At 43.0% G+C, this 25504-nt stretch overlaps 1 protein-coding gene across 2 annotated transcripts in view; it reads right to left on the bottom strand.

The window, feature by feature from the left end:
- The window catches only part of KLHL2 (kelch like family member 2), a 47930-nt gene that overhangs the window by 9743 nt on the left and 12683 nt on the right, over positions 1-25504 (bottom strand). The window contains exons 5-10 of one of the 2 annotated variants that reach the window (XM_056855952.1): positions 16618-16780; positions 5721-5830; positions 2983-3099; positions 1508-1657; positions 435-552; positions 34-231 (exon numbers count right to left, since the gene is read on the bottom strand). In XM_056855952.1, coding sequence (XP_056711930.1) covers positions 34-231; positions 435-552; positions 1508-1657; positions 2983-3099; positions 5721-5830; positions 16618-16780 — 856 coding nt within the window. The remainder of the gene's footprint in view (positions 1-33; positions 232-434; positions 553-1507; positions 1658-2982; positions 3100-5720; positions 5831-16617; positions 16781-25504) is intronic. The other variant, XM_056855951.1, reaches the window with a different exon arrangement.

The following is a 25504-nucleotide window of genomic DNA, read 5'->3' as shown; positions in this document are numbered from 1 at the left end:
AAGCCAGTACAGCATTACTGAAAGATAGCACACCTGTACTCCCGTCAAATCCTCCCACAGCATACAGAAGCCCATTTAATACAGCAGCTCCTAAAGTGCTTCTTCTGTCTTGCATATTAGCAACACTTGTCCATTGGTCCTTCACTGGATCGTATGAATCCACTGTGCGAACTCTCAAGGAGCCATTGAAACCACCAACAGCAAAGACCAGGCCACCCATATAGACCACTCCTGAAAGTGAAGAACATTCTATTTCACCATCTATTTCCCATGCCTGCAAATCACACATGAAAAGCCTAATGGTAAATGCACTTTCATTCACACATTATGAATTTTCAACTACCCTTAACGGGAAGCTGTCAGTATGGATTAAAATACCAAAGTATCAAATATCAAAGTAATCAATGAATCATTAACAGAGTAGATATAAGTACCTGCTCTGCATCTTCTGGAAGGTAGCTCAGCAACTTGATGCCAACGTTCTTCTTTAAAATCATAACACTCCACGCTGCGGATGGCCTTTGGCGCCTGTCCTCCAACCACCATCATCAGCTTCCAAGGAGCCAAAACCCAATAAGAAATCTCATTATTATTCACATGAATGGAAGTAACTAAAGAGTTATCTGCCTTTACATGAGTAGGGAACTCACAAGTCAACATACTGGAAAGGTCACCAAAGTATCCATCATTACCCATCTTGTAGCAACAACCCCTCTAAAATGAACACTGGTAAGTAGCATAGGATGGCCAACTGCACCCAGCTGCAGGCACGAATATGCTGTAACCATAGCAGAGCAAAGGTTCCCCAAGACCATCCTTCTTAACTGCCTACAATCCTCTTTCCCTCTCACCATTTTTTTAAGGCATACTGCTTTTTCTGGAGAATGGGTTCCAGAAACAGAGCTCACAGTAACTGACGAAGAACCAAGGAAAGACCACTTCCGTTTATGTATGTTACCACGTATGGAGAAGACACTTTGAACATTATGTACATCATGTACCATATTTACTCAAAAGGAACACAACACTAAAGGTAAGACAAGCCTTTAAAAATGTTACACAGACAAAAAAAAAGCATTATCGCACATGACTGTAACTTGTATGTGAATGTAAGATGATCTCTCTTTTTTAGGGCATACCTGGTGAGAAAGCTAGTCTGGCATTTGAATAATATTGTATGTAACTTGTATGGCTTTACCAACCTTCAATAGTTTTCCTAGGCAACAGGTATAAGCCAAAAAATAGTTACAAGGAGTTCAAGTGCCATTATAGGTCTTAATTCATTTAAACATGCTAAGATGGAACAGACTGGTTTGTGATGGAATCGTAGGGCAATTTACCCATCCAGTAAAGTTTTATGGCATCATTTTTAATTATTCTGAAATAAATGCCCTGGCAAAACATTTTATTTAAAAGGCCATGTGAACCAATTCATCCATTAATCTTTATTTCCACAGAGAATGGAACACAAAAGGGCAATACACAAGTTAACTGACAGGAGCCTTACTTTTGGGAGAATGGCAGGTGTTCTCAGCCTGGTCCGGGTACTCTTCATCAAAGCTCTTTGCTCAAGTGGCAGCAAATGGTACTTCATTGCTTCAATAAGGTAATCCTTACATGCACTGCTGTTTTTAACTAGCGCCTCCTCTTCAACTCTCTGCGCATTAAACATATTGATATAGTCTTAGCGCATTTTATAACAATAAATGTGCACTGACTAACCTAAGTCGTCGGAGACTTCAGCACCATTAAAGTCTTACGTCAGCTCTCTTGTAAAATACTAACCCTTTGGATTTGCTCAGCAAGAATAGTGAAGAATTGGGTTGAGCTCTACCACTGTCCCACTGATGGAAGGGGACAATCTTACCCAATTCCTTCTTCACTGCACCCATTCTCGCTGCAGCTGTTTGTCTGCAAGTGTTCTTCTTCCCTAAGCAATGCCCTATGTTTTATGAGTAGTTTGGCTGCATAGAATCCGAGGGTCCTCAAATATTCTACTGAGAAGCCAAGACTAGCCACCAATCTCAACACAGAACTGCGCCATGAATTATTCTTCATCGCTTCAAATGCCAAGGTCAAAAGGCCTGGAGATGTACAGAAGATGATCTTCAGCCAGTAATTAATGGTTGCTTTATTAACTAGGGTTGTTATTGAGGGTAGAGTTAATTCTGCTCTAGCCATAGCTGAAGGTGTTGATGTTGGGTCCAGTAACAACTGGCATGCAAATTTGTTGCCCTATGTTTTCCAAATAATTAGATCCAAATTAAGACAAACCAATGCTAAAAGACAGAAGCTGGTATGCTGGAAAACTGCTACACAGAGGTGGCACTGAAGTAATATCCTGGCAACAGGAAGAGACTGATTTAACCTATCTGTTTCTGTACCCTTAAGCACAGCATGATTTTTCCCCACAGCGGCATTTTTCAGAATGTTTTTGGAAGACATCATGGTAACTTACTCAAAAAATGCAGACAAATAAACTTAAGGGGATAAACAAGAGAATAAGCTATTGCATAGCTGATAGTAAGACGCTCTTCTAAAATGTACCTATGAGCTATATTTGGAGAGACCAAAAGAAATTTTTTCATAGATATTAAAGGAAAATATGTATACCAGTAGCATAGCTTACTACTTCTAGTATGGTTGTAGATAGAGATATTATTTTATCAAACGTTGCTTGAGATAGGCCATCTCTGATTATGGTCATTTTTTGGCAAGTTAGATTGATGAATTTACTCCTCCAAGCTAATAAAGCCTTCTCCTTTCCACTACTAAATATGTTGTAAAATTTCAACGTAACCAAAAGAAGCAGAAACAAGACCAAAAATATTAGATTATAATAATTGCCAAATTAAACAACTTTATAAGGAAAAAAGGCAAAGAATACCACAACTTTTATTCTATCAATTAACAAAGCCCTTATCTACAATTCAGTTTTATCTTATAGAATCATAGTCTTTGAAATGCTTACTTTTTACTTACCTGAACCAAATACTCTCGGGAGAGCAATGGTAGGCGGACGTGTTCCATGAGGCGTGCCATAAGCTCTTGTCTCACATCTTTGTCGTGGTTGACCCAAGCTATCACTGCTTCAAATACCTTCCAAAACAGAAAATACACTGAGAGTTTTGCACATTGCCTTGTCCAAACCAACTTAACACATTACATATTTGTTAAATGCTACTGCTGAAGTCTTACTCTGCCACTGTTGAAATCTAGAATGGAGAGACACATACTTCCTCCAAGGGCCAGTGTAACAGCAGAAGCTAAAAAACCCACTTGAACTGTCTTTACCCTCTCGCTTTGCTGTGAAGGAGAGAAAGGAGCCACCGCTGCTGCCACACATTAGCCTATCCTCAGAAGCAGCATTTAGCCTTTAAATGAACTCAGCCTTGATTCAGAGAGGATCAAACATATAAGCTGCTTTCGTCATGCGCGCTGTGCTCATTCTGGCAGTGGCTTCTCTTCCCACCACTGCCAGTTTCTCATAAGCCACCAGGAGGTGAAGAATCTGCCTGTCACTACATTGTGTGGCAGCAGATTTTGTTATTCTGCATGTTAAATACCAATAAACTTCATTCAGTAACCACAAGTTCTCCTGAGGTGCCCTGCTGGATCCCAGTGGTCCATTTAGTCCACGATCCTGTTTCACACAGTAGCCAGACAGTTGCCCTTGAAGGCCAACAAACAGGACTTAGAGACCAGGGCCTCCCCCAATGATGGCGTCTAGCACTGCTATTCAGAGATTTACTGCTTCGCAGAGGTTCCTTTCAGTCACCATGGGTCTTTTACATCCAGTTATTCTAATGGTCATGCCTATGCCGGCTGGCAGTGAATTCCATTACTGATTCCTTTACCTTTATATACCTTTTCTTTTCTTTTTTTCTAAACAAGAAGTCCCAAATGCTCTGTAGAGAGCAGCCATCACTAGCCTGAAAACCTTATGCAAGAGGAAGCTTGGAGGCAGATGAAACAACAGCTTCTTCAAAGCTCTTCTGTATGGTATTGTGCAAAAAATAACAACAACACCCAGTGTTCAAAGCATCATCTAGCTCCCAGCGCTACCTGTAGGGATTGCTGGATCAAGGGAGTCTGCCTCCATTTTCTGAAAATGAATCAGTGTGCTCCCCAGTTAGGAAGGTAGAATGTCAAGTGTCATACTCTCAGCGTAAGCAGAAGTGTCAGAAAATCACTCTAACAACTTCAATTAAAGCTTTCACAACCTGTCAGTCGAACAATAAAGATAAAAGGTCTACTCTTGTGAAGTATGATTCAGGCACTAAACTGAAACACTTAGCCTTGAGATACTTGCATAATACTGTGGATTCTGCAGAGATCTTGAAGTTATTTTCTGGAGCAACACCTTTAAGACGTAGCCCAAGCGATCCTAGGTGCAAAATTTCAAGTAAAATCTAGGGGTTGCATAACTCTGGTAAGTTTTACCAACCGATCAACTAAAGCCTAAATTATTAATTCATGTGCCATGGCATCTTTTTTTTTTAATGCAGCAATATTTTGGCTCCAATGTCTTACTGCAATAAGCAGAAAGGAAAACATGAAAAGCTGTCTTATCCCTTTATTCTAACAGTGATTGCTTTTGCTTAATATACCCAAAAAGGTATGTTTGTTAATCATTTGGTAATCTACAAATGCATGGAATCAATCACTCAAAAGACAGACTTCTGATCAACTCAATTACCTTTAGCTGAAAGCCCTAATAAAAGACAGCACAGACACTAACCTAAAATCTCAAACATTAAAAACCCTGTTTGTTCATATTGAGTTTAAATGTCATAGCACTCATGGGTTTTTCGCAGAAGATAGAACTTTCTTCTTAGGCTAGTTGTTTTCTTACATCTATAAATTAATCATGAGCCGCTTTTAAAGAGTGTTGTAATGCAAAATCTGGTTGACATTATCAACTCAGCCAAGGGATTTGTTGGTCAAAAAATAGCAGTGCAATTTCTGAAATGCAAGAGATAAGTATCACCTCTGTATCTACCCTCCAGAAAACTAATGGCTATGCTAAGCTTATTTGCCCAGTAGCCTTTATTATCTGAGGTGCCTATTAGTGTTCCACAACATGCGATGGAGTCACCCCCATAACTGAATAGCTAGATAAACAGACTCCTATCTTAAACATATCGGCAGTCTAGTGGATGCTTCCCAAAAATGAAGCTCAGTGTGCATGTGGGGTAAGAAGGGAAGTGCTGAGAATTTGATTAAAAGTAGAGCACGGAGTCACGCAACTCTGAAAGCAGGTTGAGCTGTGGGCTGACGGCACCAAAATGCTGCCAAGACTTCCAAACGTTGGACTGCATTGCTATTCTTTGTTAAAAACAAAACAAAAACACAGAGCTGCCCCACACAGAAATTGGACATGTGGCAAAAACAAATTACAACGGTTTCTCCATATGCCCAAGCCCAGCACATATTTTTTTAAACCTACATTGCGGCCCACATTCGATGTCATATGATCCTGCCTTATGGGAGCCTAAAAGTTTGTATAGTTCTCTGCATAATCACTGAACAAAGTGTTTGTTGTTTGTAGCAGGTGTAGCTTTCCTCTGTATGATCAATCACATTTATGAAAATTGTGTAACTGGATAGCTAATTTAGAACTGAACAGATTTAAGGAATCCCTAAGGAATCTCCAATGCCCTGTCCATTGGTCTCCCCTCAAAATGGCTTCCAGTTTTGGGGGCGGGGAGGGAGATTACCTTTTCTTCTGATGCAATTGTGAGTTTGTCACTTGATATTAAGCTGCACACTTGTTCTACGCCGAGATTCAGAAATTCTTCACAAAGTACCACCTCAGTAAAGTGCTGTTCTGTTTGGAGGGGGGAGAAAAAAACCCTGTCTTTATATAATATAAATAGTATAAGCAGGAGCAACAGAGATCTTGTATCAGTTCATTAAATACAGTTCTTTTTCTCCCAGTGCGCACAGCTACTTGCTAAAACTAACATTTCATGTATATGAAGCACTTCCTATAATATGTGACCTTGGCCTGCAGAGCACCACCTTTTCCAATTTTTGTCTCAGTAGCTTGTTTCGGTGCAATCGCATTGCCTGATCCTCCCAAAATCAATTGCTGCTCTAGAGATTGTTTGCAATTGTTGAAACAAGCTTTTCAGGACTGGGCGCCAAGCTGAGTTTCACAAAAATAGGTGCAGGAAGAATTGCTGTCTTGATGTACTTGGATTTTGAGTGATTATAAATATTGTTTACAACTTTAAAATTTGGAAGTTACTTTGAGTTCTGTGTTCCAGGGAAAAAGTGACATATAAATATTCTAAATAAAGGAACTCTGCTTACAAAATAGATTTTGTTTGGTATGGAACAACAGGTTTGATTATCCTTTTGCACAATATAGAGTATTATGTGTAAGTATAACAGAGAAGAAAATCAGTATAGGAAAGATGAAAGAGTAAAGAAGAGGATTTCAAGAGGTTGCATTCAAAGGCCTTTAAAGCCTTAGCAATAGTGAGAAATAAGGACTGAGGCAGAAAGTAAAACAGATTATATCAACAGAGCAGGAACAAGGAAAGTTGATCCCAAACAATTAAGGGGGTCCGATTTCAATCCTATCCCCCATGCTTTTCAATGTTTATGTAAAGCCCTTAGGTCAAATCATTTGTAGCTTTGGGGCTGGATGTCATTTCTTTGCAAATGAAATCCAGCTCTATACATCTTTATCCAAATCCCCTGGTGATAAGGCATAGGCCCTGAATAACTGCCTGGCTGCTGTGGTAAATTGGCTAAGAGTGAACAAATTGAAACTAAACCCTGAAAAGACAAAGGTAATGCTGATTGGTAAGGCAGAGATCTTGAAGGACATTGTGCTCCCCACTTTTGATGGAGTTCAGCTGACCCCCACTGACTCAGTTAAGAGCCTTGGGGTTATACTGGACCCAACTTTATTACTGGAGAAGCAAGTTAATGCAGGTGCTAAAAAAGGATTTCTTTCAGCTCAGCCTAGCCCGAACGATGGCCCCTTATCTTGATATAGCTGGCCACTTGGATCCATGCCATAGTAACATCAACACTAGACTACTCCAATGCCCTGTACATTAGTCTCCCCTCAAAATCAATACAGAAATTCCAGCTGATGCAAAATGCTGCAGCTCGGCTACTATCGGGAACTAGATGGAGCAAGCATATTATTCCCATCCTGCAGGCACTTCACTGGCTGCCCATCAGTTACCAAACACAATTTAAGGTACAGGTTGAGAATCCCTTATCTAAATGATTCACAAAGGTACTTAGAAAAATTATAAGGACTGTGTATAGCTTGTTGAAACTAGGATCCTACTATGGAATTTTGCATCATTTAATGTGTCACGTTAATACTTATGCTTTGCTTCAGTTCTGTTTTTAGACTTCTGGTTGGTTCTACAACCCTAATCCTATTGAATAGTTTATTGAATGTCCCGTCTGTTGACTGTATTGACTCATTCTGCATAATCCGCCTTGAGTCCAAGTGAGACAGGTGTACTGTTAATGTCGTAAATAAGTAAGGGTTGCTTAAGGGAACATACCTACCCCATAATATTGTTTCCACTGATCTCCCTGATACTAGTTCAAACGATTTCAGTCCAGGTGCTTGGCAAATTCCCCTTTTCAATGCACCTCACCCAACTCTTCCCCCTAGTCCGTATAATTCAGCATACCCTGAAGTGGGGCCAAGGCCCAAGGCTTCTGGTGGGGCCCACTGCACTGTCCCCCTTCTTCTGGCTGCACATGCTGCCAGGGTCAGAGTGGTGTGCAGGTGGTGGGAGGGCTCATGAGCAAGTGTGCATAGGTGGGCAGGAGCCCTGAGGCTCTGTCATCCCAGGGCTCCCACAACCTGCAGCTGCAACCTGCAATCTACCCCACACATACTGCTAGTATGTTCTTTCAGGCTCCAAACAATTACCAATCAGGAAAAAGTAAGGCTTCTGAAAAGCCTGTGTTGTGATCAACTGCTTCTTTAGAATTTCAGCTGGTTGCCTAGGAGATCCTGTTAACAGTTTGATACATATTCTTTTGTCAGTAAAAAGACGGAACCAAAATTATTACTCTGGATAACGAACCTGGAGTGATCATCCTGGGCCCAAACTCAACCTCTCACAGGCGCCAGGTGAGCAGAGGCTGGGTCCTGAAATAAGGGGACCATAAGCCAGGGAAGAAAGGTGGTGGCGGAGGCTAGAGCCAGGAAATGCCACTGTACTGGTGATGAGGAGGAAGGACATGCACAGCATTTCACATGATGATCCTCAGATCAACCTTGAGCTGCCTAGTCCTGCATAAGGAGTCTAATGCGTTAGCATTATTTTTTGTATGCTAAGGTACCAAAAATGGAAAGCTCTCATCACCTTTAAAAGACGGGTTTTGCTGAAGTTTTAGGTACTGACAAAACTTCTCAAGAATATTATTTCTGAGGGGAGGAAAGTCTTTAAAATAAATACAATTACAGCTAGGAAAATTCCTAGCGATTTGGAGGCACTGACTTGGTAGGGTGGAGAAAGGAGGGAGCTCGGCAGCGATGTGATACCGTAGAGTCTGCGCTCTGAAGCTGACATTTTCTCCAGGGGAACTGATCCCTGTAGTCTGGAGATCAGTTGTAACTCCAGGGGCGAAAATGCATGGTCACTTTATCCTCCTTTAATCCCTGTTTCAGCCAGGATTCAGCCTGGATCGAATGCATGCGTTTTGCCTAATGTGCGTTTGATCCTGGCTAAAACAGGGATTAAAGGAGGATAAAGCGACCATGCGTTTTCGCCCCAGGAGAACTCCAGGTTCCACCTTGAGGTTAACCTTATTTAGCCAGAAGCCTTACAAGGTATTAATCATTTAGTACTCCCTACTCCCCTTGGATCCTGCTTTCAAAGCAAACAAAAGCCTAAAAAGTACTGTATTCAACTGTTAATTATGTGACAGTGGTTATTCAGACTAAGAAACAGGGTGGTATCTATATGACTATGAGGGGGAAAGGCTCACAAACACCTAGAAAGTAGTCTCCAGAAGATTTGTTTCCAGAAATATAACAGACACAATTCTTTTTAGTTTCTGGTGAAAGCTGCAACAATTCATTAAAAAACAAAACAAAACCAATCTGCAGCAGCCAAGACTGCGGGGAGACTAAGGAGCATATTTTCTTTAAATGTCCTATTTATAATCAGCTCCGACTCGCCATGTTATCCCCACTATTGGAAAACCTATCTGGCTATTCGAACAAATATAAACTTGAAAAAATTACTGGCGGACGAAAACCCTTTGACCACAAGACAGGTTGCCAAATTTTGTGTTGTGGAAATTAAAGTACGCAGTAAATTAAAAAGCAAAGACACAGACAAAGTTTCAGCCTTAACTACTGGATTTCAAAAGTGGAGAAACTTGATGGCTGCTCTGTTCATAGGAAAGAGATAATTGTTAAATTATTGTGCACTAATCTTTTTTAAATTTTGATCAATTTTATATCGTATTTTATCTGAAATGCTGTGTGATTGCCACATATAGTGTGTATTTATTGGACTTTGACCACAAATAAAATTCAATCAAGCCAAGAATTTTGGGGCACAGAACACAAATGTGCCTCTTCAGATTCTAAGCATCACTGCAAATGGCAAATACAGATATTCACCAGGGGGTAAACATGCTTGAACAGTTCCCTGAGGTTTCATTCCCCAGTAAGAAAAGGGGATCCTGGAGGCAAAAAAAGAACACTTCATGAGCTGGGGAAGATGATCCTGCTGCAAGAAGGTACGCATGTGGCAAATCCCTTTATCTAACAAAGACCACCCCTTCCTGTTCATAGGTTAATTCACACTCCGTCTGCTCAGAGGTTGCTCCTTTATGATAGAACAGTCTTCCTCAGTGTGTCAGGAAGTCACCTTGTTAGTCTGGGAAACTAAGGCTGAACTTTAAGAGGACTGTTTGCAGTGGATAGACTTCTGAAGAATATATCAGCATTTGCAGCAGCTGTGATTTTTTTTTTTTAACTGATGTGTATTTAGTATGTTATTTTCATTGGAAGTCACGTTGAGTCTGTTACAAGAGACAGGCAAGTTAATAATCACTTCAATAAAATTCCTTCGTTCACGACTCTCTCTGAATTTCGACCTGAAAATATTTTTAAAAAGAAAAGAAAAAAGAATTTCGACCTAGCAACCATTTCCTCTGGACCTGTGATACAAATAAGAACAAGGACCACCATCCAAGACCTATCATTCATGTGCACTGCTATAACACTGCCTCAGATTAAACATTAGGGGACTAGAGCAACTGTCCTATGGGGAGTGGTTAATACGCTTAGGGCTGTTTAGCTTGGAAAGAAGGCAGATGAGGGGAGACATGATAGAGGTCTATCAAATTATGCATGGTTTGGAGAGAGTGGACAGGGAGAAGTTTTTCTCCCTCTCCCATAATACTAGAACACGGGGTCATCTGCTAAAGCTGGAGGGTGAGAGATTCAAAACAGATAAAAGGAAGTATTTTTTCACACAACGCATAGTTAAATTGTGGGACTCCCTGCCCCAGGATGTGGTGATGGCTGCCAGCTTGGAGGGCTTTAAGAGGGGAGTGGACATGTTCATAGAGGAAAGGGGTATTCATGGCTATTAGTTGGAATGGAGGCTGGTCATACTGCATACCTATTCCCTCTAGTATCAGAGGAGCATGCCTATTTTGGGTGCATTGGAACACGGGCAGGATAGTGCTGCAGCAGTTGTCTTGTTTGTGGCTTCCTAGAGGCACCTGGCTGGCCACTGTGTGAACAGACTGCTGGACTTGATGGGCCTTGGTCTGATCCAGCAGGGCCTTTCTTATGTTCTTATGATCTAGCTTGGTCATTATCTACTCTGACTGGCAGTAACTCTCTAGGGTTTCAGTTCTTTCATATCACCTGAGCCTTTTAACTGGAGATTGAATCTGGAACTTTTTGCATATAAAGAAGATGCCACACCATTAAGCCATATCTCTTCCCCAGTGAGGCTGCTTTACAACCTGCTTTGTTTGTTGCCTTTCCTGACATATCAAAACATTAGTCTGATACCCTGTTTTTCTCTCCATTGGGGACCCAAAAACAGCTTACATCATTGTCCCCTCCTCCATATTATCAGCCCAACAATCCTTTGAGGTAAGTTAAGAGTGACTGGCCAACCCAATAACCCAACAAACTTCTGCGGCAGAATGCGGATTCAAAGTTGGATCTCCTAGGACCTAGTCTACCCCCTGTAACTGGTACTGCTGCATGGAATGGTATTTTCTAAAGAAGTAGTCATGAAGGTGTCACAAGAAAATGGCTTACTTCAAAACCATTCCCAAAAAGGTAGAATATAAAAATAACTTGTTCACCAAAAAATGTACTTAAAAAAAAAAAGAAGAGTATTAATTGGTGACAAGGCGGCCATAAGATTTTCCCATCCCAGACCTTATAAATACAGAATCAATACAGCTTTATTTCACTGCTGTTAGCATACTGTCTTAATTGCAAGTCCCATAGATTCAATTAGTAAGCAGGCATAAGGTCAAATAGACAATGTCAGGAAAGAAGACTCAGACACCTCATCTGCTCGACTTTCTATTTAAATTACACTTTCAAGAACAAAAATACCCCATAGTAACAAGGATAACCGCATAGCAACAGTAGCTACATCTCAAAAGCAGAATTAGTGGCTGATTTGTTGAAGTGCTTCATGTTTAAAAGACTTCTTCGTGGGATTAAAGCATATTTAGAAAGATGCTATATTTACAGGTCAGCCACTGCCTATCTAAGGCATCGACCTGCAGTTGGAGTTGTTTTACACATCAATCACGATGTCTGAGCAAGTGTAAAACCACTGTAATCTTCTTAGTTGGGCTAAAATACCCACTTACACACTTTGGTCACATTTATTTCACGGGTAACAAGGCAGATCCTACAAATTCCAAGCCTCTTTCTCACAGCAGCCCTCTGCAACCCCTCCCCCAAAAAGGTGTGACTGAGGGATCCTGACGAACAAAAAGCAATGAGCGAGGGAAGCTGCAAATGAGGGGAGAAACTGGGACAAACTGCACACACACCCTAAGTATACACTACATTTCTCTCCCAGAGATGTCTCTTGGTCAGTTCAAGAGACATGTTCTGGAGATTATGGAAGGGGCTGTGTCTCAGTGGTAGAGCATCTGCTTGGCATGCAGAAGGACCCAGGTTCAATCCCCGGCATCTCCAGTTCAAGGGACTAGGCAAGTAGGTGATGTGAAAGACCTTAGACCCTGGAGAGCCACTGCCCGTCTGAGTACACAATACTAACTTTGGTGGACCAAGGGTTGGATTCAGTAGAAGGCAGCTTCATGTGTTCATATGTGCTCATGTGGAGTTCCATCCTTCACAGGGGAGTGTTGGCCTGACTTGGATTGGGACCATAAGCAGAGGGAGCTTAGAACCCTTCCCCAGCACTGTTCTCCTGACTGAAAACAGATCTGGGGAGCTTCTATTCTTTATCATCAGAAAGACCAACATTATTTACGAAACAAGAGTTGCAAGGACAACATTATTCTTGGCACCTTTATGTATTTCCTACACAGAATTACACTGCAAGGTGCTGTGCCTCACCAGCCTCCTTCCTTGCCATACAGCACCTAAGGTCCAGGCAAATGCTGCCAGCATCCAGAGAGTGCCTTCTTCATGTCACCCGGACCATAAAGCCAATATCAACAGGTGCCCCGAGGTACTCGCTAAGTTTTCTTGGCCCATCTCACTTTTTATCTTTAAAAAGTAATCAAGGAAACATTTTTATTTATTATTTAAATAAACAACCATAACGCTGGTGTGAACTGCTGCCAGAAAGTGGCCTATCAAAATCTGGATTAAGTCTACCTTGGCCAGTACTCCTGTCAGCTTTCAATACACACCTTCTCAGTTAGGACTTTATCAGTATACTCCAACCAGATACTCTAGCCAGTTTAAACTCCTGGATGCAGTGTGAAGCAGGCAATTACAGTCAATTAGAGAAAGTCCCCTCAAAAAATCCTGCTTGGCCCCGAAGCCACCAGCTCATCCTGTACCATATACAACCAAATATACACACACAAATATCCAAATAAACCCCCAAATCCAGACCAAATGTTATAATATTTCATATTGGTTTCTTATCTATTACGGGCAACTCTCTCTTTGACTGCAAGCCATACTTTACTATGTGGCATAGCAATTGTGTTCCACTTTCGAAGAATTATTCATTTAACTATGTAAAAAAGGCTCCTAAGATCCAGAACCTTTGTCACCTCATGAGGTTCCAGGAAGTACCTTAACACTGCAGTAAGTGGATTAACATCCAGTACACATTAAAGTGTAAAATGAACTTGTCTATCATGCCATTTTGGTTAGAAATTGACGTGCCAATTAACATAGGTATCAAAATCAAAAAGGTAATATGTCAGGAAGGCCCAAAGCTACCAGTGCATCTGACCAAATTTAGTATGAAGATATGCCACTGACTTTGGGGGGGGGGGTTCATATTCCAGTAGTAAGTCTAAGAGGTTCAATAACCTCGTTATTGTTTAATAGCTGTGTTAATGAAATGATACTAGATTCAGCCCATGTCAGCCATATAAAACATTTGCCTGCAATTTTAATATTAGGGTTGCCCCACTGTGTCAATTGTACATACATTTATATGGGTCAAATGTTTGGGCTAACCTAATTTCTTTCTGGATTCTTCTGGTTACCAGAAATGTGGGCATTTGGGTTACCCAGAAGGTGTTAGCCAAATGCCTCCCAGTCAGAGAGAGGATAAAGTAAAGCTGTTTCTATTTCTGCCATTGCAAGATAAACAGAGTCTGGAGAGGTCTCTTGCCAGTATCTTGCTTGTGCAATTAAAAGGGCCATATAATGGGCCCTTAAATTAGGAGGTCCAAACCCTCCTGTTAACCTGTCACTGAAGCCAAAATAAAAATAAAACATTCCAAAAGGAGGTTTTAATTCTTAAGTTGCTCTCATTTCCTTTTATAATTGGTGAAGGATTCCATGCAGATTTGGAGCAACCCTTAACCCCCTTCACCACTGAAACTAAGCCTGAACACATACAACTAGACCATAAATATATGTCACCTGTTTATTCTCACCCCTTATCTTTTCAGATTGCAGATTGTAAACTTCTTGGGGCAGAGACCTATCTTGGGCTCTGTAAACCATTAGGCATATAGATTACAAAAAAACATAATTTTATTGATCTTAATAGTGAAATTACACTATGAGCCCCTTATGAACAGCAATGATTTTGATGAGATTTCTACAGGGCAAAGAAGACTGCAGAGAAAAAATAATACCCAGATTTAGCCCCAAAGATTGCAAAGTTGTAGCTCCTTACAACATTGCTCCCTCAATGACCTGGGACAGTATAAGCATGCACACTTGATCCCCATAAGCACTTTGCTTTTCCATTGAAGCAGATTACTGGAGTTGCGCGATGGGAATGGTTCAACACATGTTCAGATTATGGCACAAATTCAAGAGAGGGACGCTTCCCAGAGTAGGCTGAACATTGTGCAACACAGCCAAACAACTGAACAAGTTAACCCACCCAATTACATGAGAAACTTACTCAACATGTTGACTTAAACAGAAGGATTGCATCAAGCCTTCGCTAAACTCCTTCCAACTATATTCAGCACATCAGCAAATTCAAAAACAAATTTGTTGAAAGCTGTTGCTATGTTTGGGAGGTAAGTAAATCATCAATACTTTGTTGTTGTTTTTTAATTACCATTCTGCACCTTGGATAGCTAAGCTGCTCAGGTGCTACAACCTTGGCTCCAAAATCACCGCAAGAAGGGGCAGACAAAATGGCCCTGGAAAAGGCCCCCACCTCTGAACGTGATGGAGGGCCACATGTTCAAGGCTGACTGGCCCCATCAGGCAAGGACAAGCCAATAGCGGCAGGCCTAGACAGAGGGTGATGAGGGCAGACACCACATCACCTGGCAATGGTGTCCTCAGACGCCTGCTCATCTCTTGCCCAGCCCAGCAGCCATGAGGCCAGGCAGGGGCAGGCAAAGTTAAGCACCGTACTGCTTGCTTCTGCCCAGTAGTGTCCCCTTTAGCTGGCTCCCAGCCCAGGTAGAGGCTCAGAGAGGCAAATCCCGCCAGCTTTTTCCTGATGCGCTGAATGGTCAATCTGTTGCAAGGGCTCAGTGGACAATGAAGGACAGCAGCAATCTCTTTTTTTCAGCTGCCTCCAGCAAATGAATAAATGCTACCTTTTCATTCTCTCTGGAGTCTTAATGGATTTTGCACATGCTTGCAACAAAGGACAACTGCAAAGCCAAATGAACAAGCTAGGCCCTTCTACATCTCATGTCCATCATTTCCACCCTCTGAACCAGATGGGTCGCTGACGTAAGACCTGCCAGGCATTTAACCATAAGAATGTGTAGCAGGGGTGTAGTCCCCCCCCCGCTTCCTGTTTTGCATAGTTAGTTGTAACATCTGAATCAGGCTAACTACAGTTACAACCAAACCTTATTTGAAGAGGATTTCTGGCTTCGAGGCAAACTATATAGATAGCAGTAGCTTTAGTTAGCCTGTGCTGAATCTTGGGACGAATCAGGAAGCAGAGAAGGAAACTAGCACACATGAAGGAAGGAGCACGTGAGCCTGCATCTCGTTTCTCCCAGCCAAACCATGGGCTCCCCGTGACAGAGCTGAGCCACCATGTCATTCATTCTCACTGAAAAGTTACTTCATGTCCTATTGCACAAATCAGCAGCGTGAAATTTTTAAAAAGTAAACACTGAAACAAAGGCTGTTTATTTAACCCAGTGGCTCAAAGTGGAAAGGTTGAAATAATTACATTACGCACTCTCCAAGAAAGGAAGTGACTTATGTTCAAAATGCTACTCTTTAATCCTATATATATATATATATATATATATAGAACATTTTATCTATTTAACAAAGCAAAACAGACATACTTCCAGAATGCACCAGGTTAGAGTAAACAAAGTAACTTTGAAAATGGGCTCAATATATTTGTCCAAGCATTTAAGTACCACTTTCTTACATTAAAAGTTATTAGAAGTTTGGTCACATACGGAAAAGAAGCGCAGAAACACTGGAACCATTGACTAGGTACGAGAATTTTGTTTCAGTTCACTTAAACCTTCAGTTTTTAGAAAGATAAGCACAATGAAAATTTAGAGTAAACAGATGTGCATTCTCCCAGGCACAGATGCTGACTAGAGGATGTTAGAGTTATTATTGCCTTTTTATAGCTGTTTTAGTAACAGTGGCAAGTTTTGACTAATTACTGCATGAACTTGCAGTAGTGCCATACGTTTTGGATAGGGCTAGAAAATCTTAAGTGTCTAGTTGGCAGGACTCTTTAAAGATATGATGTTGGCGCCTAAAATTTATTGTGTTGTTCAGTTATGGTTCTGAAATATGTTCAGTTCCCCAGCTGTTTCATGAACTGCTTTTGTATTTGCATTATAACAGATGGGCATTCTGCTCTGAAACTTTCACATTTCCTAACATCCTTGCTTCAGAACACTTCTGCGCCAGAAAATGTCAATACAGCTGCTTACCTTGGACAGTGTTAAAAGTGACACCCAACATTTGATCAAGTTAACTTTTTAGAATGGTGTTGCACTTGCCTGCATATATGTTGGCCTTGTTCAGTAGGTCTGTGCATGCATGCATGTCAGCGAAAGCACGAATGCCCAGACAGTTGACAGGATGAAGCTGGGTTTCCAGAAAATCACAGCAACTCTTCTTTACATCCTGCAACTGCAACAAGCTAGCTGCCGGGAGAAGTACCTATAATAACCAAAACTAGATGAGTACATGCAGTCAGTCAATTGCCACTATTGTTATTACGGATGAAAGAAAACATAGTGCAAACACGTTAAAAGTGTTAGAACTCAAGCAAAACTACGACCAGTGGAGTTGTGCATTATGAAGTTGCTGCCTTATGTTTACTGCAATTTTGAGAAGCTTACAATTAGTCCAAGAAAGGGAGCTTATAATTAATTTTCTGGCAAAGTTACAAAATTATCAATACTTCTGTTAATTTTGTATTTCCTTACTTCTCTTGCTCATTACCTGAGTTTGTTTACATACACCCTGTTAGAAAAATGGGCAATTTGACTGTTAGGAAATTCAAACCCACACCATGTTTAGTTTAGGTCTCTAATTCACTCTTCCTCTCATCAAGATTCTAGTGCTTTGTTTACATCATTTTGATCCGCAAAAGCATATTAAGCATCTTGAACCATTATGAAAGGCACATATGTGCAAGTTATATATGAGCTGATTTTTCTATAGCATGCATGCAGCAACAACAACATATGCCAGGGAACAAAACAGACCGTTTACCGGAATTGCCACTTCCCTTCTTTCATGTTTCGTTAACATTCACAATTCCATTTAAAACTTTTAAAACTGTTATTTAAAAAAAAAATAGTGCTATTTGTGCAGGCATCTTAAAAGGCTTCACAAATCACTGGCCATTTGACCCACATTCTTTTCAAATTCTGGCCTCAATACATTGTGTTGCAGATGATCAGAACAGCTATTGCAATCCTTTCCTTATCAGACTGTATTGTAGTGTGCCAAGGCATTCACCAATAGGACCACACTGCCCCCCAAGATTAACATGGGTCTGCTTCACACACAATATGTTTTCATAATTTGGAGTACTTTTGTACACATTTACCGGCCCAAGGTTGACTCAGCCTTCCATCCTTCCGAGGTCGGTCAAATGAGTACCCAGCTTGCTGGGGGTAAAGGGAAGATGACTGGGGAAGGCCCTGGCAAATCACCCCATAAACAAAGTCTGCCTAGGAAACGTCGGGATGTGATGTCACCCCATGGGTCAGGAATGACCCGGCGCTTGCACAGGGGACCTTGACTTTTAGCTATAAAAAGGTTCACACAGAAAGGGAAAACACACAACTGTTTTCTGCAACCAGCTCAAGGTCAGGCATTATCAAGGCTGAGCAGGGACAGGGACTCTAAGGGCCATCTCAACACTAACCTCCTACATAGCAGTGGCTCTCATGTACACGCTACTTTTACGGATTGCAGCAGATATTTTGATACAACAAGTAAGACTCTCTGCTTCGTTTCCCACATATATTACAAGATGGGGAAAAGGTTGAAGGTTTTAAAAGAAATACACAGGGGTGGGGGCAGTAAGTCACCCGGTATTAGAATTCACTCTTCCCTAAAGTATTGGATTATAGAAGCTGCTTTCAAGTTCCCATGTGTTCAGAATACCAAACACCGAACTGCATAAATGCCTCAAGCTGAAACACTTCGTGCTGCTTGTCTTTCAAGAAAGCATGAGTCAAGACAAACATCTGTAGTGGTGGGTGGGTGGCATTTGAGAAGGCTAAAAATACATTTTGACATCTGTAACACAAAGCTAAAAGCTAACACTTTACATTTCACCCAGGAAAGTTATTAGCACTCATTCATTTCAGAGGCAGCAAATTGTTCTAAAATCATTTACAAGTATCATGCGTAAACGTCTCCTAAAAATAAAGTCTTTTAGCAAAGGGCTTGCAGCTCTGCTTGGAGTCCAGGCATTGTTTAATCAACCAGGAATTGACCCTGTTGGAAAATATGCCCTTCTTTACAGTGTCGCTTGCCTCCACATTCAGAGGGGGTGAACTGACCAGAGAGTCAGATAGATAGACAGGATAGAGAGGGCCGTCTCCTGTTACACACCCTCACCCTCTGTCCCCTTTGATGTTTAGAGTTATATTGTCAGGGGAAACTTCCCTTCTCTCTCTCTCTCTTCCCTTTTGCCCCTCATCCAAGCAAGACGACAGGGACCGTGCGCTCTGCATACTGCCCTTCCCCCCATAATGGGAGGAAGGAAGGTGGAACCTTTATATCTAGAGAATTAGAAAGTTAGATTAGAATAGTGGACTTGTATTGTCTCTTTCCTATCCAAAGTGTATTTCACCAATAAAATGAGTTTAGTTTGATTAGAAACAACGCTGCTTCCCCTTTTGTTTCTCACTGGCACGCACGCATGAGCAATCTTCCACTGTTTGCGAAACTTAAAGCACCCTGCTAATTACTCGGAATATCAGTGCGATAGACATTCCATCAGACCCAGCATACAATGTTCAAGCTCGTTTAGCAGTCCCTCCTCCCAATCAAGTGTCCGTAGGGGGGCTGTTCCAGGTTACATTGTGTACTCAAGTCAATTTCCATGAACAAAGTATGCATGCAAATTGGTATTTATAGATGTGTTTAGATACTGAACTCTGCCTGAAAAATATAAAATGAGCATTAATCCAAAAAGAAAGAGACGAAATTCCATTTGTGAACATTTTTTTTCAGGCAGAAATCGCACGTTAAACACACGGGATATCTTATTAAATGCTGAGGAGCCACACAGGATGTGCACCCATGGGCTGAACATGGCACATACGGTGTGCCATTTCCAGAATCGCCATCTCTCTCTTCAGACAGTCACATGCTCCCCCATCACCTTACTCACTATGCGTTTCACAAAACAACCTATATCTATTATAATGAGAAGTCTCTTTAAAACAGCTTGATTTTGCATTCAGAGAGGGAACATCAGAACTCGGGCAGTTATATTCCATACGGGGTGCCTCCAGCAGCCACCAGCTTACCTCCCATGACCTCAGTCTTGGCATTTTCAAGTCGCTCCAAGATCTTACGTTTGGGTAAAGGAATAAGTCATAAAGTGCACAGCTGAAAGCAAGTTTCTAGCTTAGCAAATCAATTCCTACGCTTGAGTAGGTCACACCCAGCAAGATGCAAAGATTTCCTTTTGCAATAAATATAACTCGATGGATGGTAAAGTGAATTCCCATTTCTGTCTTACTTGCTAAGACAATATATTTTTAGATGGAAAATTAGCATGGAAATCATTAAAATTTGTTCAAGCATGCCCATAAATAAATACCTTGAATAAATATACCCAGTGTTTGGGATCTCAATACAAAATACAGTGAGTAGATCATGATGGGTAGCAGTGTTAGTCTGTCTGTAGCAGTAGAAAACAGCAAGAGTCCAGTAGCACCTTAAAGATTAACAAAATTTCTGGTAGGGTATGAGCTTTCGTGAGTCACAGCTCAATTTTGTTAGTATTTAAGGTGCTACTGGACTCTTGCTCTTCTCTACTGTGTGTGTATTTTAAAGAGTGAAGGGGAAGAAAAAGGTTTCCCAGGTGTGTCTGTGTCTCTCTCCCCGTCCTAGCTTCAGGCTACAACCCTTCACGGTCAAGAGCCCTTTGGTTTGTGCCTCTGGGCTGGCTCAGTCTTTTAAAAATTACCTGGAAGCAAGGGGGGGATGGGACAGAAGCTTAGGTACAAGATCTTACAGTAGCTGACAGAAATCACAATCGCCCTCCTCCTTCTGTGATCACATGTGCCCCCTGGTACTCTTGCAAACTACAAAGCAGTAAGAGATCAGACTAACTCAGTGGTCGGCAAACTCATTAGTCAACAGAGCCAAATATCAACAGTGCAACGATTGAGATTTCTTTTGAGAGCCCAATTTCTTAAACTTAAACTATATAGGTAGGTACACTGTTTATTAACTTAATAAACTTTAATTAAAGTTTTAAGTCTTAATTAAACTATAGGTACACTGGGGGGGAGATTCTAGGGTTGCCAGGTCTCCAGCCACCACCTGGAGGTTGGCAACCCTAGTAGAGGAAGGGAGGTGGGAGGGATGGAAAAAGGAAGGAAGGAACTGGGAAAGGAAAGAGAAGGAAGGAACTGGGGAAGAAAGGATGGAAGGAAGGAAGAAAGAAAGAAGAGGGGGAGAAAGGAGAGGGGGGAGGGGGAGGACGGCGGGGGACGGCAGGCCTTTTCTGGCGGACGCGCGGCTGTTGAGGGGCCGCCTGGCCCTCCGCGAGCACCCTGAGGAGGAGGCGGGCAAAAACGGCCAGGGGAGAGGCGCCTGAGGAGGAGGACAATGGCGGCGGCAGCCTGGAGCTGGACTTTTGGGAGCCGCCTGAGGGGGATGAGGAAGAGGAAGGTGGCGAGGAGGAGCTGCTGCTGGAGCCTGGAGGAGGAGGCCCCGCCTCATTGCTGCTGACGCGCGCGCACGGTGGGGGGGGGGGAAGGTGTTGTTGGCGCTCTTCCCTGCCGCCCCCCTTGAAGGCCCCCGCCAGTGGCAGCGGCACCAAGCCCAGCCCAGGGGATGACAGCGGGGGCGGCGAGGCCAGTGGCAACGAGGCCGGGCCTCCAGGCTCCAGCAGCAGCTCCTCCTCGCCACCTTCCTCCTCCTTGATCCGCTCTGGGGGCTCCCAGGCCTTCGAGGGGGGCGGCAGGGAAGAGCGCCAGCACAGCACCTTTCTCCCCTCTCACATGAGCACGTGTGGGGCTCAGCAGGGCTGAAAGCTTCACGCCTCACGCAGGCACGCCGGCGGCTGGCTTCTTCCTCTTCCCCCCTCCCTCGCCGCCCAACAGCTGACAGGCAGAGAGAGGAGGTTTAAAGGGAGCCGCAGCGTTCCTGCACGCTGCGGCTTCCGGAACAGTTTCGGGGACAGCCGTGCTGGCCCGCAATTCAATGGATAGGCCCTGGAGCTCCCCCCGGCCATTCTCCACCAGGGGGGGGGTAGACAGCGCGCCTGCTAGCCTGCTCTCTCGCGCTCGCTCTCTCTCTCTCTCTGGCGTGCCGGCTCCAGACAGGAAACTCACCTCTGCTCGCTCTCGTTCTCCGGCGCAAAGGGAGCAAGCGCAGCCCGGCTGCCGGCGCGAGCAGGCGCGAGAGCAGGGGCTCCGAACCAAGTGGAAGAGCCACACTCAAGGGGCCAAAGAGCCGCATGCGGCTCATGAGCCGCAGTTTGCCGACCACTGGACTAACTCAAAGCAGCCATTGACTGACCTAAGCCAGGGGAAGCACTAGCAAAGCAGCAACAAAAATCTGCAAAAGGTCACTTCCAAGGAGGATAAACAAACTGGCCTTATTTTAAAAGGTGAAATAGCCCGATTTCCACTTTCAGTTGCTTAATCCATATAGCAAGGGGTCAGGCCCAGCCCAAGCATTAAAGTTGTTTTAAAAAAAAATCCCATCCAACAAGATATTAGGCATTAGAAATCCTTATTGATGCAGATAAGAGCGACTATGTAACAGCTTGAGACATTTTCCAGCATTTGTGAACATTTGGCCAAACAGTTTGTTAGAAATGCTACATGCTGTACCAGATAATGAGCTAAAAGATATTGCCAAGACAAACCTAATGACAGGAAGCAGCAGGACAGTCTGCAGAGCAAGAAATCATCAGATCACTGGTATTACACACACCATGTATATATCTCAGTAAAGCAGCTATTTTTAGTCAGCTGTATGCAACAAAGCTGCAAAAGTCTTTAACAGTTATTAAGACTGCTTGTTTCAAGACTCGGGCACAGGAAGGTCCTAGCAATACGATAAAAAGTTTGTCTGACAAATGGGAAAGTGTGTCCTATGGCTTGTAAACCCTCTTTTTGAAAGAGTTTCCACCTTCAGCGAATTAGCTGCAATGTCCTGGTTTCCCTAGCTGGAGCTGAACTATCACTATCATCAAAATCCAGCCAAGTGTCCGTTCAGCATGGTGTAGTGGTTATGGTTTGGAATAGTGGACTCTGATCTGGAGAACCGGGTCTGATTCCCCACTCCTCCACATGAGCGGTGGAGGCTAATCTGGTGAACTGGGTTGGTTTCCCCATTCCTACACATGAAGCCAGCTGGGTGACCTTGGGCTAGTCACAGCTCTCTCAGCCCCACCTACTTCCCAGGGTGTCTGTTGTGGGGAAGGTGATTGTAAGCCAGTTTGATTCTTCCTTAAGTGGTAGAGAAAGTCGGCATATAAAAACCAACTCTTCTTCATTTTAACAGTTGGCCCTTATTCTTGCCGTCTAATGTGTAATTCCCCCACTATTAAAATTTCTCTTAACTTCCATGGCTGTCCAGCAGAATGTAAGGGGGGAATCACCATATTCCATAGTTTCCACAAGAGAGTAGCGACCTCAGAAGCAAGAACACAGCTAGCATCTAACTAGGACAAAGCTCCTAAGAAGAACGTCACATCTGATGAATCACAGTAATTTGTTACCACGTTCCGTCCGAGTACCAGTGGCACAGGACTTGCTGCTAACTTGCCCGGCACAGAAGTTATCCGACTGAAGAGATCATTATTAGGTTTAACCTCCATCCCCTCCGGTGGAGTGGTGTCTATGCACAGGCCGGGAAGAGGCTTCAACAAATCCAAGGGCCCCAGTGCATTTGGCAGAAAATTTTTAAACGATCCCAACCACCAGCACCCCAGTTATTTTGGGTTGCCTCAGCAACCAAACAAAACAAAAGTTGAGGGGGCAGAGAAGGAAATCTGAGAAGAGAGGGGTAAGCACCATCCAGGGAGACAGAAGCAAGAGTTGGCGGCGGGGGGAGTGGCAAGGGGCACTCTGGCACTCTTGCAAGCTACAAATCAGTAAGAGGTTAAATTTACAAGGGCCTACAAGGGAAGGGGAGAAACGTAGCACAAACAATACCCACGGAGATCACCAAGGGTGTGTGTGTGGGGGGAGAACAGGAACAAGTGCAGAGACAGAAGCTGACATGGTGCAGGGAGGGGAATTCCCAGTCCCCTTTCCCCACGAGAGCTTGCAGGTTCCCTTGGGGTTTTTTTTTGCTAATTCAGATCACAATTTCTTAAAGGTTGCATACCAATGCAAACACATATAATTCAGACTGTTTTGTGAATGCTTTAATCTAAAAACATGGATAGTTTTCATAAAATACGCTGTTTTTCCTTACCAAGGGAATAGGCGTTTGCGTTCCAGAATGGGAGGCAGCCGAGGCAATAACAATGGCAAAAACTGGGAGGCTGCACTAGATTTTTACTTAAAGCAATTTCAAGGGTGAAACAGAGTTTGCAGGGCAAAGACTCATGGTGGACTTTGACGGACCAAGGGTCTGATTCAGTATAAGGCAGCTTCATGTGAACCTCCTCCCCAGCCACTGCTTAACCTTTTTACATTCTGTTCACTGGCTGTCTCCATCTGTTCCTTTCTGTGAACTATGGCACTTGGGGAAGGGGGTCCTGTGAGGCAGTCCTAGCCAATCAGGGAACCACACTGGCAAGACGCTATCACATGGTCTAGCACAGTGATTTGACTGTGACCTACAAACCAAGTCAGCTATTTCCTGCTCTCACTGGGAACAGACTAGCTTTCGCCTATCTTGCAAGGCCCTCCAGGCAATACCAGAAACAGGGTTATTCTGCAGGAGGTGCTCCGTGAATAAAATTATAGCTCGCCGTTTCTGATCAGCCCCAGAAGTGTGACCCTGAATACTACACCACATGATGCTAAGTAGTAAATACATTTTTCTGTTGCACAGCCCAGCAATGGACTTTAGTCAAAACTTGATGCAATTACTCTTCGCTTTCACAGGCTCTTTTCAGACATCAATCTGGAGTTTGTTTGTGATGGGCATGATTTCTTTTATCTACCTCTGATCAGTCATGACATTGAGAAACTGGGGCCATAATACATTTGAGTTCATTTCCTTCCCAGTAACAGGGATTCTCAACCATGCTTCATCTTCAATTTCAGCACAGCCCACAATGGGAAGGGAGTGAGCCCACCAATAAGCCAGGGTTGCGGCCACCCTGAACCAACTCCTCAACACAGCATCAAATAGGACACACCGGAATAGAGCAGAGAAGATTTTCAGCACATGTATTATCTCACTTCCACTACAACTAGATTGCTAGGGCAAGTACCAGTGAGTGTCATGTAATGACACTTAACACTTCAGCTGAACTGGAGTACTACCGGCACTCAGCAGTTACACAGAAAGGTTAGCAAGGTGAGAAAACAGCAGTTACACACTGAAACCCAAGTCACCCAGATTCCTGAAGAGACTGGCATCCAGTTTCCTTCCTCATTAGGAACAGGGCTGCAGTGAAGTGATTTTCAGCCACTTGGCTGAAGATTGAAGTTAACAGAGTTTACGTTAAGATGGGCTGAAGTAAACAGTGAATCCTTTTTACCCGTGGTCTGAACTTGGGGCAGGGGTGGAGTGATTGGGACCAAGAATGGACATCTAAGCTCTCGTTTGCTTATAGGCTTCAGTGAGATAGGGAAGTTGAATTGAGAGGGCCAAGTGCCTAAAGACGTGCATCCTTTATGGTCATTTATCTCTGCAAGCAAGCATCAGGCCATTCAATTTCCTTCAGCCTCCCTTCCAGACCCCACCAATCTGTGGGTTCATGCCTGTGTGCACGTATGGCACGTATGTATGACCCTCAAGTCTTGGGGTTGGGTTTTTAAAACAAAACAAAGCATGCACCAACATTTTCCTGCATGCCTCTATATTCTCTCCAGCATATGGGAAACCCCTCCTATCATGCTTTTATACTTACATATAAGATACCCTCTCTGAAACTAGGTAGAGTATCTGAAGGGAACCATACTCAGTTTACATAGCCATTTACATGTTGGAAAAAGCCACATTTAAATGTTCTAGTACATTGTAATACCAGCCAGAGTTTACATCTAC

The sequence above is a fragment of the Euleptes europaea genome, chromosome 9, assembly GCF_029931775.1.
Source record: "Euleptes europaea isolate rEulEur1 chromosome 9, rEulEur1.hap1, whole genome shotgun sequence".
Taxonomy (NCBI): domain Eukaryota; kingdom Metazoa; phylum Chordata; class Lepidosauria; order Squamata; family Sphaerodactylidae; genus Euleptes; species Euleptes europaea.
Note: the sequence above shows the minus strand (reverse complement) of the source record. Positions and strands in the feature narration are given on the sequence as shown.